The 14,095-nt window shown below is 37.6% G+C and overlaps 1 protein-coding gene across 1 annotated transcript in view; it reads right to left on the bottom strand.

The window, feature by feature from the left end:
• GABRB3 (gamma-aminobutyric acid type A receptor subunit beta3) overlaps positions 1-14,095 on the bottom strand; it is a 112,353-nt gene that overhangs the window by 20,436 nt on the left and 77,822 nt on the right. The window contains exons 4-6 of the mRNA XM_059839446.1: positions 13,142-13,362; positions 7,147-7,229; positions 5,962-6,099 (exon numbers count right to left, since the gene is read on the bottom strand). Coding sequence (XP_059695429.1) covers positions 5,962-6,099; positions 7,147-7,229; positions 13,142-13,362 — 442 coding nt within the window. The remainder of the gene's footprint in view (positions 1-5,961; positions 6,100-7,146; positions 7,230-13,141; positions 13,363-14,095) is intronic.

Raw genomic sequence — 14,095 nt, 5'->3', positions numbered from 1 at the left:
AATATTACTGATAGTGGTGACAACTGAAATACTGATACTTTGATTAAATAACATGAAGGATTAATTCAAGAAAGTTCAGTAGAACTGAATCACTGAATCAAAGTCAATTCTTGCTTTGCTCCAGAGCCAAGGACCCTGAATGCACTGGGGAAATTCAGAGAAAGAAGAGAGAACTTAGGTGTTGATAAAGCACAGAAAATGGTGTGGGTGAAAGAGGTGTGCATCAACAGGGGAGGGAATAATCTGTCACATATGTTAGTAATGTTCAGTAATGAAATCCCAAACTGAGAAAACATATAAGAGAGTGAGCTTTAGACATTTATCTTGAATGCTTCACCTGTGACCATGAACCATTACCTCAGCACCATTTCTGTCTAATTGGGTAAGGTAATTACTGAAACTAGTGAGATCTGACCTTAAAGGGGGACTCCCCAGAGAGCTGACCTCAAGGCCAGAGACACCAACCTAAATATGCTTGAAGCACCAGGTTTTTGTTCTGAAATTAGAACCCCAAGAACCATGTTTAGGGCCAGGGCTGTCAGTGCCTTCTGTCTTCCTGCTCTAGAGTTTGAGTTGACTGTAACAGAGATTCAGTTGCTAATCTGATGATGCCCTGATCCTTTTGAGACACCCTGTGACATCTCTCAGACACCAGCATGCAGCTGATGGGGATGATTTACCCCTATATCTTTTTGATCAGCACGTGGATACCATGAAGGCTGCCTCGTGCCCACTCAAATAGCAGTTGATTAAGCAACTCACTTGAACTGCTTACACATGAGCTTGGTTGTGCTTACACATAAACTCCAGTTTATCCAGTCAATCTAGCAAATGAAACCTAGAGAATTATCCACCACCTCCTAAAATGGACTCCTATAGGTGTACTGAATTTGTTTCCAGACTCCACCAACTGCATGGACTCTATTCTGACCAACTCAGACACCTAGCTCAAATGTAGACACTGAAATTATATTCACCATAAATCAGAACAAGATGAATCCAGACTCTGCAAGTCTCAGCGTAGATTTTGATGGTGTGAGGCTCCTGGGCAATATAAACAAAAGTCTTGCTGGCATTACAGCTGCTTGCTGCAGTTGACACATTTAGTAGAGTATAGACATTGTTAAGGACTGGTTGAAATTCTGGTTGAAATTGAAACATGAACTGGTAGCCTTGTCTTTTATCATACCAGGGTTCTCCTTCAGGTACCTCTCCCTGAGACTGGGAGAGTTTATATTACTTTCAACTGAATTGCTTTTATGTCTTCAAAAATTATCTATTGACCCTACATCCAGCCTGCCATCTCTGCTGCAGTGCCTCACCTCCACCAAACAGGCCACAGGAGTCTGTGGAAAAAAACAATTAAAAGAAGGACCCCTCCTTATTTCCTGTAGTTAATTCCCCCTCTTTGTCTGAATGGCTAAAGCTCTTTGAAAAGGGTGGGTCGTAACCTTTATGGAGCAAGGACTGTAAGTCCAGATCTTTATTTATCTGGAAAGATTCATTCTGTGGATTACTTATTTAATATAAGTTGACTTCTGGGTAAGCTCAACAATTACACTGCTACTTGTCTGATTATGATTGCATAATGATTTGTCAATTAAGGCTCAGTACATTTAGAGATTAATTGCCAGGAAATTCTAGTTAAGTTCCCATAAAAAAACTTCTGGTTTTTTCCTTTTAACCTTGTTTTGCCTTGTTATCCTTCCTCCCATCTCATATAACAGGTTGATGCATATGGACCAATTTAAATACTACAGGAATAACAGAATTCTGCCAGAAGTATTTCAATCTAACAGTACTGGGAATGAAAGTATGAAAATAAATACTTAATCAATACTTGAGCCCCAAATGTTCCTTTTTCACAGTTTTGGGCACTTGATAAAAAGAGATTACTTGTTTCTGTTCCAATTTCATTAAAAGCTAGCAAGCTGGATTATCTGGCTTCAAGGCTAAATTAGTCTCTTGCTGTTTTATCCAAGTATGAAGCAAGATAACAGAGTTGGTCAGTTACAGAATTTTTATTTTAATATGTTCTTCTGGGAAGGTTCTTTGGCTAATTGAAAATGTACTTTACATACTGATCTTTCAGACTACAGCAAATATTTCATTTTCAAATCTTTTACGACTACCCTCCTATTACCAACAGGTTGCTAATATGGCTTTGACTGCTATGTGACTTGAAGCTTTTAGGTGGTGTTTTACATATCCCCATTCCTGTTCACTATCCAAGCATTATGGGATAACAAACATTTAGGAGGCAGATTCAGGTAACAGACTTAGCACTTCATTTCAGGTGTTTGAATGCAGGTATTTGCTCATGCATGGAGCATGAGCTGTTAGTGGAAACTGTGGAGATCTAGACCTAGAGCCAGCTGATTCTAAGTGTGTGATTTAACTCTCTATACTGAGGTGTCTAAAGCCATTTGAGATGTGATAGGCTAAAGAAGAGCAGAACAGAACACTTAAGTAATCAATACTGAAGCAGTAGATGGTGAACATAGAACACAAGGCTGTAAGATGCCAGAACAGCAGCCTAACTGCTAACCAGGATCTTCCACAGCAGCTCAAGAAGCAGCAGATTGTTATGTTTAGGCAACTGAAGAGTGTCTTAAAATATTCATTTGAGAAAACAGAGGTGTTCAAGAGCTGAATAGCTCTTTAGGCTTCACTGACAGCACTGACTGGATAGCATTTGACTGTGGGCTTAATTCAGTTACTGACACATGGGCATCCAGTGCCATTTAAATATCTTCTGGTATCCTGGATGGCCTTCAGTGGGTGTGAGAAAGGTAGTCAAACCAGGTATTTCTTCTTCATAGCAATTCAAAAATCATGAATAAAGGGAACAGACTACTCTACATGGTTTTGCAGGTACCTTCTAGACACCTGAAGGTTTTATTCAGTTCCCAATCAATTGTTCTCTTTTTTTTTTTAACTGCATGACCATACTTGTTTCTCCATTAATCTCAGGTATGCCATTTTCTAGATTTTCACTCACACTTACTTATTTTCCATAAATCCTTTTCTATTGCTCCATTACTGTCTTCAAGAGTGCTACCCTTGACCAAAAATACACAGCTTAAGCATTATCAATGTAAATCAGACTTCTTTTGATGATGAGATTTGTGAGTTTATTTGTTTCTTTTCTTTTTCTCCCAAAAAGATCTTATTGGCTCATTTGCAGTTTGAGATCAACAACAACCCCTATATTCCTACACACAGAACCCTGGCATACTCTGGCATTCTCTATTCTTAATGCAGACGCTGTATTTTGAACTTGTCCATACTGAATTTTATACTTCTTTCAGACACATTTTTGCTACATTGGCAAGATAAATTTTACCTTCCATTCTACACTTCAATGGGCATGCTGTTCCTCCAGCATTCTTGCAGCTTCACCCAGATTTCTGTCATTGTGGATGGGGGTTCTCCCATGCTTATCATTGCTTCTCAGTAGTAACTATGGGAACAGATTTTTCCCTTTGCCTAAGTTACACAAGATTATACAGCACAGTTTCTCTTGAAGGATAGGAGAAAAAACTAATCCAAAAGCTGTTTATGGCTTGACTCTGAAGTCTTCTTTTAGTTTTATTCAATCAAAGCACACTAGGACTGAAATCTCCGAAATGTTCCCTGAGATATTGCGCTCAAAGAACTAATATCTCCCCCTGAGACTTCAATAACCTCAAAACCAAAAACATCTCTAACTTATTTTCCAAAAAAAAAATGTAGAAACTGGCCCTAATTACTAAGACTGTAAAAAACTCTTGAGAAGAAACTTGAAAAGTGTCTGCTGATTTTATGTATCCGATCTGCTGGCATGCTTTAGATTTAGATTTAATGTGGTTTTGAGAAACAAATGTGATGTTTCCCTGCATGGAAATACTTGTCATAAAATATCATAATTAATCAAGCATTTTTATAATATCCCATATCAAAGCAACAGTAAATTCAGTATTTGTCTTGATCAGTGAGAAAAATTAAATGTTTCAGAAAATGGCACAAGAAACATGCTGTTCTCTGTGACTTCCTAATGCCAAGCTGTCTTAAACCCTGAAGCATGAGACTTTTTTAATCCTTTCACTAGTTTTTTTTTTAAAAAAGAACAATTAATATTCTGAACATTTGGTCAGTCACAGAAATATGTGGTCCTAGTTTTTTAGTCTCTCTTGTATTTGTCACATATCTCTTTGGATTTCTTGTTTTCCTGATTTTTACAGATCTCTCATCTCTACATAACTAAGTCATGCATCTAGGGAAATATTTCATACTGAACTAAAAGGTGGCCTTGGACTGTCATAAAAAGCACTCCGCAAATAAGTTCTCTGTATTCTCATTGTTGTCTAAAACAGCCTTCCTACAAAAGCATATCCAGTCCTTTGGAGGAGCAGATAAGCCTTGGCTGCCAAAGGTGACACTAGCTGCAGGACAGAAGGATATAGGATTAGAGCAACTGATTCTCTGTATTAAAAAATCTTCCATTCACAACGGCAACTGAGAACAGCAGCAGCTGGCAAACCCCCTCATACTCATTTCAATCCCAGCAATATTTACATTTTGTTCTGAAATACAACTTGTGTTTCTGTGTACTTTGAAACAGATGCTGTGTCCAAAGAGTGGGTGAAGTGATGCTTACAAACATGATTCAGCTGTGCTTCATTTGTTCTGGTGTGCTGAGACAGATGGAACAGCACACTCCTGTGGTCTGAACAGCACTGAAAATCTGAAGGCCCCAATAATGAACCAAGTAATGGCCCCACATGTGTTGATGGCTTTCTGTGTTGCTTTGGTTTTGCCACACATATTCCTATTTTGGTGTCTAGCACCAAAAATATAAATCAACCTTGCACTTTGTAATCTAAAGACATCCAGTGCTGTGAGTTACTACTAACTTTTATTCCATCTTTAAGGAAACAAGCAGGGATTTAATTTTAATGCTTTAACAATGACTACAAATGCACTGGATGGCTATGTATAAAGTACTGTATATCTATCCGTGCAAATCAAGAGACAAAAGACATTACATTCACTATACAACAACAAAACAAACATACACTGAAATTGCAGGGAAGTGTTTATAAAATTGGTGGTTTATTGACCTAGCATGCAAAAACAAATTTATGTATGATCAGTTTTACCCTGTCGGTTACATTCAAATTCATAATTCAGAGGTGAATGACTTAACACTTATTTAGATCATAGATTTTTAGGTTTCTAGTTAAGTATCACACACATAAACAAAAAATAAAAATAAACAAGGAGCCAAAGAATCTCAAAATGGTTTGGATTGGAAGGGGTCATAATGACTACATTGTTACAACCCCACTGCCATAGGCAGGGACACTTTCGACTAGACCAGGCTACTCAAAGCCCCATCCAGCCTGGCCTTCAACACTTCCAGGGATGGAGCATCTACAATTTCTCTAGGCAGCCTACTGCCTCACCACTGTTACAGTAAAGAATTTCTTCCTATATCTAATCTAAATATACCCTCTTTCAGTATGAAGCCATTTGCCCTTGTGCTATCACTACACATTTTTGTAAATAGTCCCTCCCTACCTCTCTTGTTGGCCCTATTAAATGCTGGAAGGCTGCTAGAAGGTTCTCTTCTCCAGGCTTATCCCCAACTCTCTTAGCCTCTTTTCATTGGAGAGGTGCTCCAGCCCTGATCATCTTTGTGGCCTTCCTTGTTCCAACAGGTCCATGTCCTTCTTGCGTTGGAGGCCCCAGAGCTGAATCCAGTACTGAATGCCAGTCTGGAATTTTCATGGGCTCCTACTTGCAGGCTTTTTCAAGTAATTTCTTTATCCAAACATGCAACACAGGCTACATATTGTGACTGGTAATAATAGTTAATTATTATTAACATAATAATAATAGTTAATTATTATTATAATTATTAGTAATTTTCGTGCACAAAAAAATTAAACACTAAATGTGCAAATTGGCAATACTTGCCTGTGGCAAAGACAACATTCTTTGACACCAGTCTGTATTCCACGATAGAGAACTGAGGAAGTTCAATTCTCTCCACGCCAGTGACTGCATTATCTCCACCTCTCCAGTAGAACTCTATGTCATCAGTTGTGTAGCCATCTGCAGGCAAAGCAAGAGAGTCAGAAATAACAGCAGACTCAAACGTAGCTTCAAACATGCAGCTTGTCATTTGTGACAACAAAAAGAATTGGTGCAGCTGGAGAGCTGTATAGTATTTTGCCTGTGGGAAGGTCTCCCAAATTGCTACACCATTACAGTCTGCCTGGGAATTTTAGGCAAAATACACAGCTTTCTTTTTATTTTACCTTTCTTTAATCACTCATGTAATAGTCACTAATGGTCACAGTGAGAAGAAAACACTATCCAAGATTTAGGATATCAAATGCATTTAGCACTAAAACCAAATGTATATTTACACTGATAATCACCAGAAGAAGGTTAATTATTCAATGAACACAGAGAAACATAACTGGGGCAGACCTTTCTACTCACAGTAAACTGTGAGTTGCATCATTTGCACAAGCTTCCACTAGTGGAGGACTACAGCTGAATATAGAATATATACTGTATTTTTTGTATATGGCCCACAATTTCCAGCCAGTAGCAGAAATGGACCAGGTACTTCTGAAATGCAAATACTGCATTCCTAGGACATGACTAGGTGAAAAAGAAAATGCTGTTCTTTTTGTAACACAATTTCAAATCATAAATGGAGTCAGTCTGAAATCCCATGGGAGGTCCTGCACCAAGATGATCCATACACAATCAAGCATACTGAAAGGAAAGTGTATCACAGTGTTTGTGCTCTTAAAAATATATCTGATAAAAATACAAATATTCATGTCTTGTGTTGAAGATAAGCATCCAGTCACTACCTCTGCCAAGTCAGGCAGGAATACTAAATGACTTCATTTTGTCCTCACCTCATTTTTCTAGGATGTACTCATCTATCTAGAAATGGATGACTTCTTAAACCTTTTAATAATTCAAATAAACAGACAAATAAAAAATCCAAATGGTGATAATCACATGATTCAAATAGTGTTTATAGACACATGTGTAAATATTATACAGCTCTATAAAGCTAAAAAACCCCTCATAACTAGATCCAAACTAGATTTCACATGCATTTTCTTAAGTACGTACAGCTTTCTATTTCCAGAGTACAGTTTTGTTCATCTAATGGGTATCTTCTCAAGTCCATCATACATGCTGCAGTGGTTGTGATTCTGAAACACAAGCATCAAACAGTTTTACCATACAGCCAGTAATCTGGGTTTTGGGTGATAGGGTTGTTTATCTTCCAAAGTGAAGACCCTCTGAAGAATAGCTTACAATAACTGAGAAGCTGGTCCATACTTTTACATTGAGCAGCAGCCTAATAGAGCAGCAATTACACTGACTTTCAGTGGAACAACTGGCTGTGAATTACCCTTATGCAACCAGCCCCTTTGGGGTTCAATGGACCTATCCTCATATGCAAATATTACATGAACATTTGCTGAGATTAAAAGACACGACTTTATAACAGAAACCATGAAGAGAAAATAGTCTGCTACAAATGTCAAAATGATTGCAGCTGCATGAATAACTGATTTCTTGGTTTTGTGGCAGGTCTAGAAAAAACCCCTTGAAATGTTGAAAAAAAGTTTTAAGTCCAGCAAAATGCTTTGTTTTAAATCTTACTTCCCTGATTTTCAAATTGAAAGAGGATTTTGTTGTGAAGCTCCATATTGAATTTTAGGTTTTCTCCTCAAATAACAAAACACTTTCACTTCTCTGTCTATTTAACCATTTAGCACCCTAAGGACCGTTTTGCAAAACATTTCACTATTGATGAATCAGCATTATTCATCAACCTCTTGTAGATCAGGAGAGTCAACAACAAACGTGCAACCAGAATAACTGTCTTAACAGCTTCACACAGCACTGCCACTTCATTTTGTAATTAATGGATTTATATATTTGTTCTAACTTTAGACAGATATAACCATATGCTCATAATTAATCTGCAGCATATTTTGATGTTTTTCTGAATCACAGCCTTCACCAAGGGTATGTACATTATTATGCATCATTGTTTTTATAATGGCTTCGTATAAATTATCTTCTGAATCTGACTAGCTCCATTCCTTACTGGCCCTTTTTTGATACAAATGAGACATGGATTTGCACAGTTTGTTCCTAAACAAATAATATTCTAGTGATAATTTATGCTAATAAATACAAGATGAGAAAATGCCTTAAATGTACCTCTATAAGCTAGAACCCTCAATGTTAATGTTTTTTTCATGTGTTTTCTCTGAAGTTCTTTCTTCTACCCATTAACCTTCTCAAATTACAGTCTTCTAATCTGGTAAACTACTTTAATATTCCAGGGCAATGTTTCAAGAGAAAAACGTATTTAGGTGCCTTTCTTCATATCTTTCACAGTAAAAAAAACCCTACATTGTTATTACGAATGTCCTATCCAATCTCAAAGAAAAGGAAGGAAAAAATGCTTATCTTTAGTATATAGGATCATTTTAGATGAATAACGACATAATATCTGAAGAAAGAGTTGAAGACCATTATTGCTATCTCATAGGACAACAGAGGCCACCCTTCACTGACTGAGAAGGCTCTTTTGCAAGAAAATGTCATTTCTTTGCCCAGGGAGAGACAATTGTATGAGCACAAAGGCAATGGAAGAGGAAGGAGAGGAAAAAGCTCAAGGATCTGTTACTCAGCATATCTTTGAACTTGGGTTCCTACCAGTAGCCAGTGAGAAAGGCACACACCTGATCTTTTGTGCTTTCCAGCCTTACCTACAACATGATCACATCTTTGTCACCACTGGCTCTTCTGGCTGTCCTCTGAATAGTCTCATGTTAGTCCCACAGGATATCAGGGCCAAAGTATTGTATCACAAGAGGATACTTAGGTCAGCCTTCCTCCAAGCTGCATCTGGGAATTGCTCTGTTTCCTCTGTTAACACAAATTCCAGTGGGCTGGAGCTGTGTACAAATGGCAGTTCCTCAGTTGCCCTGCAGTTTAGGGAAATGTCTTCTCTGCAACCAACATCTGCAAATGCCCTTCTGGAACCTCAGGCAGGGTGGTAAGACACAGAGCTATTAACTATGGAGATGATTAATCATCTGGGTTGTTTAGCCTGGAGAAGAGAAGGTTCCAGGGGGATCTTATAGCAGCTTTCCAGTACCAAAGGATGGGCTAAGAGAGAGCTGGAGTAGGACATTTTAGAAGGATGTGTAGTGGTAGGACAAGGAATAATGTACACTGAAAGGTGGTAGATTTAGATCAGATTTTAGGATGAAATTTTGACTTTGAGGGTGGTGAGGCACTTGAACAAGTTGCCCAGAGAAGTTCTGGATTCTCCATCCCTGTAAGTGTTGAAGCCTGCACAGGGCTTGGAGAAACCTGATCTAATCAAAGATGTCCCTGCCCATGGCAGGATGATTTTAAGGTTCTTCCCAAGCCAAAGCTTTCTGTGATTCTTTGAATGTCTCCTCAGTATGATTACTAAGAGCAGCTCTAGCTAAGCATATAAAACAGGGATTAACATACAGTCTTAGAGGAGAAAACTTATTCTTAAATCCGTGATTATTGATAAGCAAGCAATGATGCCCTTAACAAAGCCATACTGATTGTGCAATGAAAGAGTCTTTCTCCTGAGTCAAATAATAACTGTGTTCAAAGTAAAACAAGTAAGCATGCTTGGAAATTGTTGATATGAAGGTTCTCTCCCATGCTTTAGAATATTCGCCTACACTAACCTAGGTCTCATGTGGGATCCTGCAGCAGAATCCACATGAGCTAAGTTGATACAAAAGGGAACGTGCTAGCAGACTCTTAACTATTATGTTGCATAACTAGCTATAAATGCCAGCCTTACAGTACACAAATTATTAATTTTACAATATTGTAAAAAATTATACAGCTGGCAAATTTATATTCAACTTAACAATTGTGTTATGACTTTTAAGGAAGGTATTTTTATTTTGGTCTGTTCACATACTCTAGTGGGTTTGTATCACAAGTTCTAGTACCAGAAACTGCACATTCTTGCTCAAGAAATTTTTTTTACACTACAGAAAAATGAACTAGAAAAGAAGATACAGCCAGAAATAGACAGAAAAAAATGTACCTCATTTTTTCAAAGTTTAGTACTCAGAGGTCCCTCCTGAATGAACATTCGAGCAATCAAATTTGACTAGCACAAATGCACACCAAAAGCAAATATGAATGGCTCAGGCTTGTGCATGCTCCCAGGAAGAGCAGGTTCACTTTTTATGGGATAAGATGGTGCCTGACACAAGACAACAAGGTTTCAAGAACTCATCATCATGGCAGTGACAGAGGAATGATTACGAGCCAGACAAAGATGAAGCGGGACACAGACAACAGACACACATACAATTTGGGTCAAAGCAACACACAAAGGAAATGTTTTAAATTTTTTATGATTTGCTACTCTGGTTTTCTTTCCTCTGGATATAGATTCTCTTATTCTTTTCTGGTACTATATTCCTGGGCTCATTGCCTTTGATTATACTGCTATATTGTATAGGAACCTCATCTGTGATGGGCTGTGAGGTGCTGCATACATAACCGAGAGAAGGATATTTTATAGCCCCAAAACTCTTACAGTATGAATCAGTCTAAGCAATATGGATACTTCATATGGGACTAGGTCACAGTCCTAACTGTTTACTTTCTTGTTACAGAAATACATTCATCCAAAAAGAATAGAGGTAAGCGTGGTTGCCTTGTTTGACTGATCACAACTAATCTTTTCACCCTGCAAACATCTATCGCGTTTCAAATATGGATAATAATTATGTGAGTCCTTTCAGCTAAATACATATATTCCTCAGCTCCAGTTACTTTTAATATTTAACATTTTACTGCCTAAAAACAAGAGGTTTATGCATGAAAAACATACAAGCAGTCAGACTCTATTTTTGATCCCCAGACTATAAAATAGTTATTTCCTCCATAGTCTCTTATGAAAAAAAAGCTGTTTTTATCATCATTTTCCTTGCAGATTGTTCTGAAGGTGGTAGAACAATTTCAGTGTATCAGCCAAAGCAAAAAATTCCCCAGCAATGGGCTGAACTTCAAAAAGCTACTGTTCCATTCCCCCCACTATCACAGATTTCTGCTGCAGTAGCTAAGTGCTTTCTCTAAAGCAGAGAGGAACCTTGGATGACTGAAGGTCAAGTCCTTCAAAACTGTGATAAATCCTACATTGTTCAGAAGAGAACATACATCCAGTGTGGCCTTGGGATCACTTTCAATTGTATATGTGCTGAGGAACTGCTTTGTTCTGTGGATGTCCTGTAATTGGTTGCAACCCTCCAAAATTTCAACCATTATTCTGAGTGACCCTGTGCTTTGTGGAACATAAAACTCCAAGTTCTGGCCTCAACCCACACTGCCCCCGGACTGCAGCTTGAGCTCAATGCCATTGGGATGCTCTGAAGCCATAAAAGAGGAAGTAGGGTAGTGATGGAACAACACAAAGCACAGGTCTTTAAATCACCAAATATAAGGCTCAGATATTTTCTTCCTTTTGATCACAATGTCTATATTTTTACACTATTTAATTTAAGACAGTCATTCTTCACTATGTAACTTAGCTGCTTCATATCATGGATATCTCACCCTGGATATTACATGCTTTCAGAGAAAAGGAAAGGGAAAAAGTGAGCTACACATGAGCCACTGGTGAAAATCCAGCTGAGCAAATCCTATTATATGAAATGCATCTGCTGGGGACACTTGTATTTTGCAGAAGAGGAAGCCAACTTTTTGAAATACACTACTCTCTGACAGATAATCCTCACCTGAATGGGTCCAAATGTTTTTAGAGAGTGACAGAAAGACTTCCACATATTACTAGGATCACAAGAATTCTAATCTCCTTTGCTTTTTTAATTATATTGCTGTGGGGATATTTCTTGACAAGAAGAAAAACAAATATATCTCAGAAAATTTTTTGTGTGTAACCACTTGAGAAAGGCATCCTAAACCTTTAATGTTCCATACTGTGTCAATACCTTGCAAAACAAAACCCTCCTTTTGCTAAAACTGGTTAATTACAGTTAATTACAGAGAAAACATTCCAAACTTCTTTGAAGTTTCATATTAGGCTGAATCTATTTTGTCTAGAAAGATTCATTCAATTCTCCATAATGTAATAGGAGTTAAAAAGGTGAGGGCCAAGACCCAAGTCAAGTTAAAAGATCTACTGTTGATAAAAAAGAGAAGCAGGTAAAATACTGATACTGGATGTATAAGCCATCTGCACCATTTTTCTGATCTCATTCATTTTTATATTCGGGACTTTTTATCCTTCACTACCTATGTGCACCAATTATCTCTGCTTAGATATACAAGAAACTTCCAACTATGGAAAAGAAGCTTTCACTGTCAAAGACTTGTTTTGCTGGTTTAAACCACTGGAGCAAATGAAGTAGCCTGTTCAAAGAAAGCAATATTTTGATACTACTGGGTTTTCCATAAGGATTTTTGCTGGTGTAGTTAAGTTTATTAAGGGAAGGATACTTCAGCATTTCTAACCATAAAAGTTACGGCAGAAAAGAAAGAAAACGCAAGTCAAACCTAAAATAGGTAGAAAGTAAGAGACTGTAAGGTCACTTTGTACCTCTGGTTTGAAATGTAGCAATTACAGTGCTGATTCCTGCTTGAAGAAATCACTGAAAGTACTGGGTCATGATCTTAGCTGTGGCTGACTCTCCCCAACCAGGGCTACTTCTGGCTTTTTTTTAATAGAATATGAACAAATCAAGAGACAACATAAGCACCTACATTCAATATTACTGCCTGTATTTTGGAAAGGATTTTCAGGTTTACAATTAATATGTGCCATTCTGCTTCCTATAGCCAGTGGGCTTTCCAGATATGGTGACTGTACAGAAACAGATAAAACCTGACTGAAGGCGCTTCTGGCAAAATTAAGAAACATCGAGTGTGTCATTTGTTTTCTACTGGCATCTCTTAGAGTTACAGGGAAGGTTACATAACAAGCTAACCAATGTTTGTAATAACCTTGTACCAGGAAGCAAACATCAACAGCACAAAACAGCAGTGATGAAATCTTCATGGTGGGAGCACAGACCTGAGGCCGTACAGCACCGTTCCGTCCGGGTGAAGGCGAATCATCCGATTCTTCACAGTAACGCCGTGCACAAATGATTTCTTGTCGTTTAAGAAGTAAGTGTCAGGCACCCAAAGCTGATCTGCCACTCGGTTATCAAGCGTGAGGTTGAGAGGTATGCCAGCATAAGCCAGCCTCTTATCTCTCCAGTACTGTTGAAAGTACATAGTCAAAGTGTAATCCTGGTGAGGAAAAAAAAAAGAGAAGTACAAGAGTCAAGCATAATTTGTGTAACTAGGGGAATAATTTCCCTCTTTATAGCTTATTCTGATGTTGATTAAATTTAAATTTATTATTTTGAAATGTTTAATAAAAATTAAATATTCGTACCACTTAACAAATATCATTCATATCTATCACTCTAGACTAAGGGGGGCATTTCGACTCCTATGAAATTCAGCAGGTATCAGTATCATTTGTCCTGCTCCTGCTTTTCTTTCATGTAGTTCCACTGACAACTGCCCAAAATTATCATATTTGTAGAATGATAAATGACACAATGGATAAATACTGCCATCCTCCCCATTTTTAAAAATGACAGACAAATGGAAAAACATTTAAAGTATTTTGAAGCAGTATGCAAATTTCTGCCTGAAAAATAAGCTGAAGGTATGTTGATTATACATGTACCTTTGTGTGAGACTACATTTTGCAGTAACACAAATATTTTCTCATCAACAGACTACACTGATACTTTGAATAACAGTAAATTGTATTAAAGTCCCACTAATATAATTGTTTGGTTTTCATAACTGACAGTTTTGAGGTTTATGGTATCTTCTACAAGCTGTGACCACTAATGTAAAAGCCTAAACATGGATACAGCAGCTTAAAACATCCATTTAAAAATTCTTTATTTAATTTCAGAATTTGCTAACCTGACTTCTTCATATTGTAATAATGCTATATTGAAAT

Source organism: Haemorhous mexicanus, chromosome 2 (assembly GCF_027477595.1).
Source record: "Haemorhous mexicanus isolate bHaeMex1 chromosome 2, bHaeMex1.pri, whole genome shotgun sequence".
Classification (NCBI taxonomy): Eukaryota; Metazoa; Chordata; class Aves; order Passeriformes; family Fringillidae; genus Haemorhous; species Haemorhous mexicanus.
This window is presented reverse-complemented; position numbering and strand designations above follow the sequence as displayed.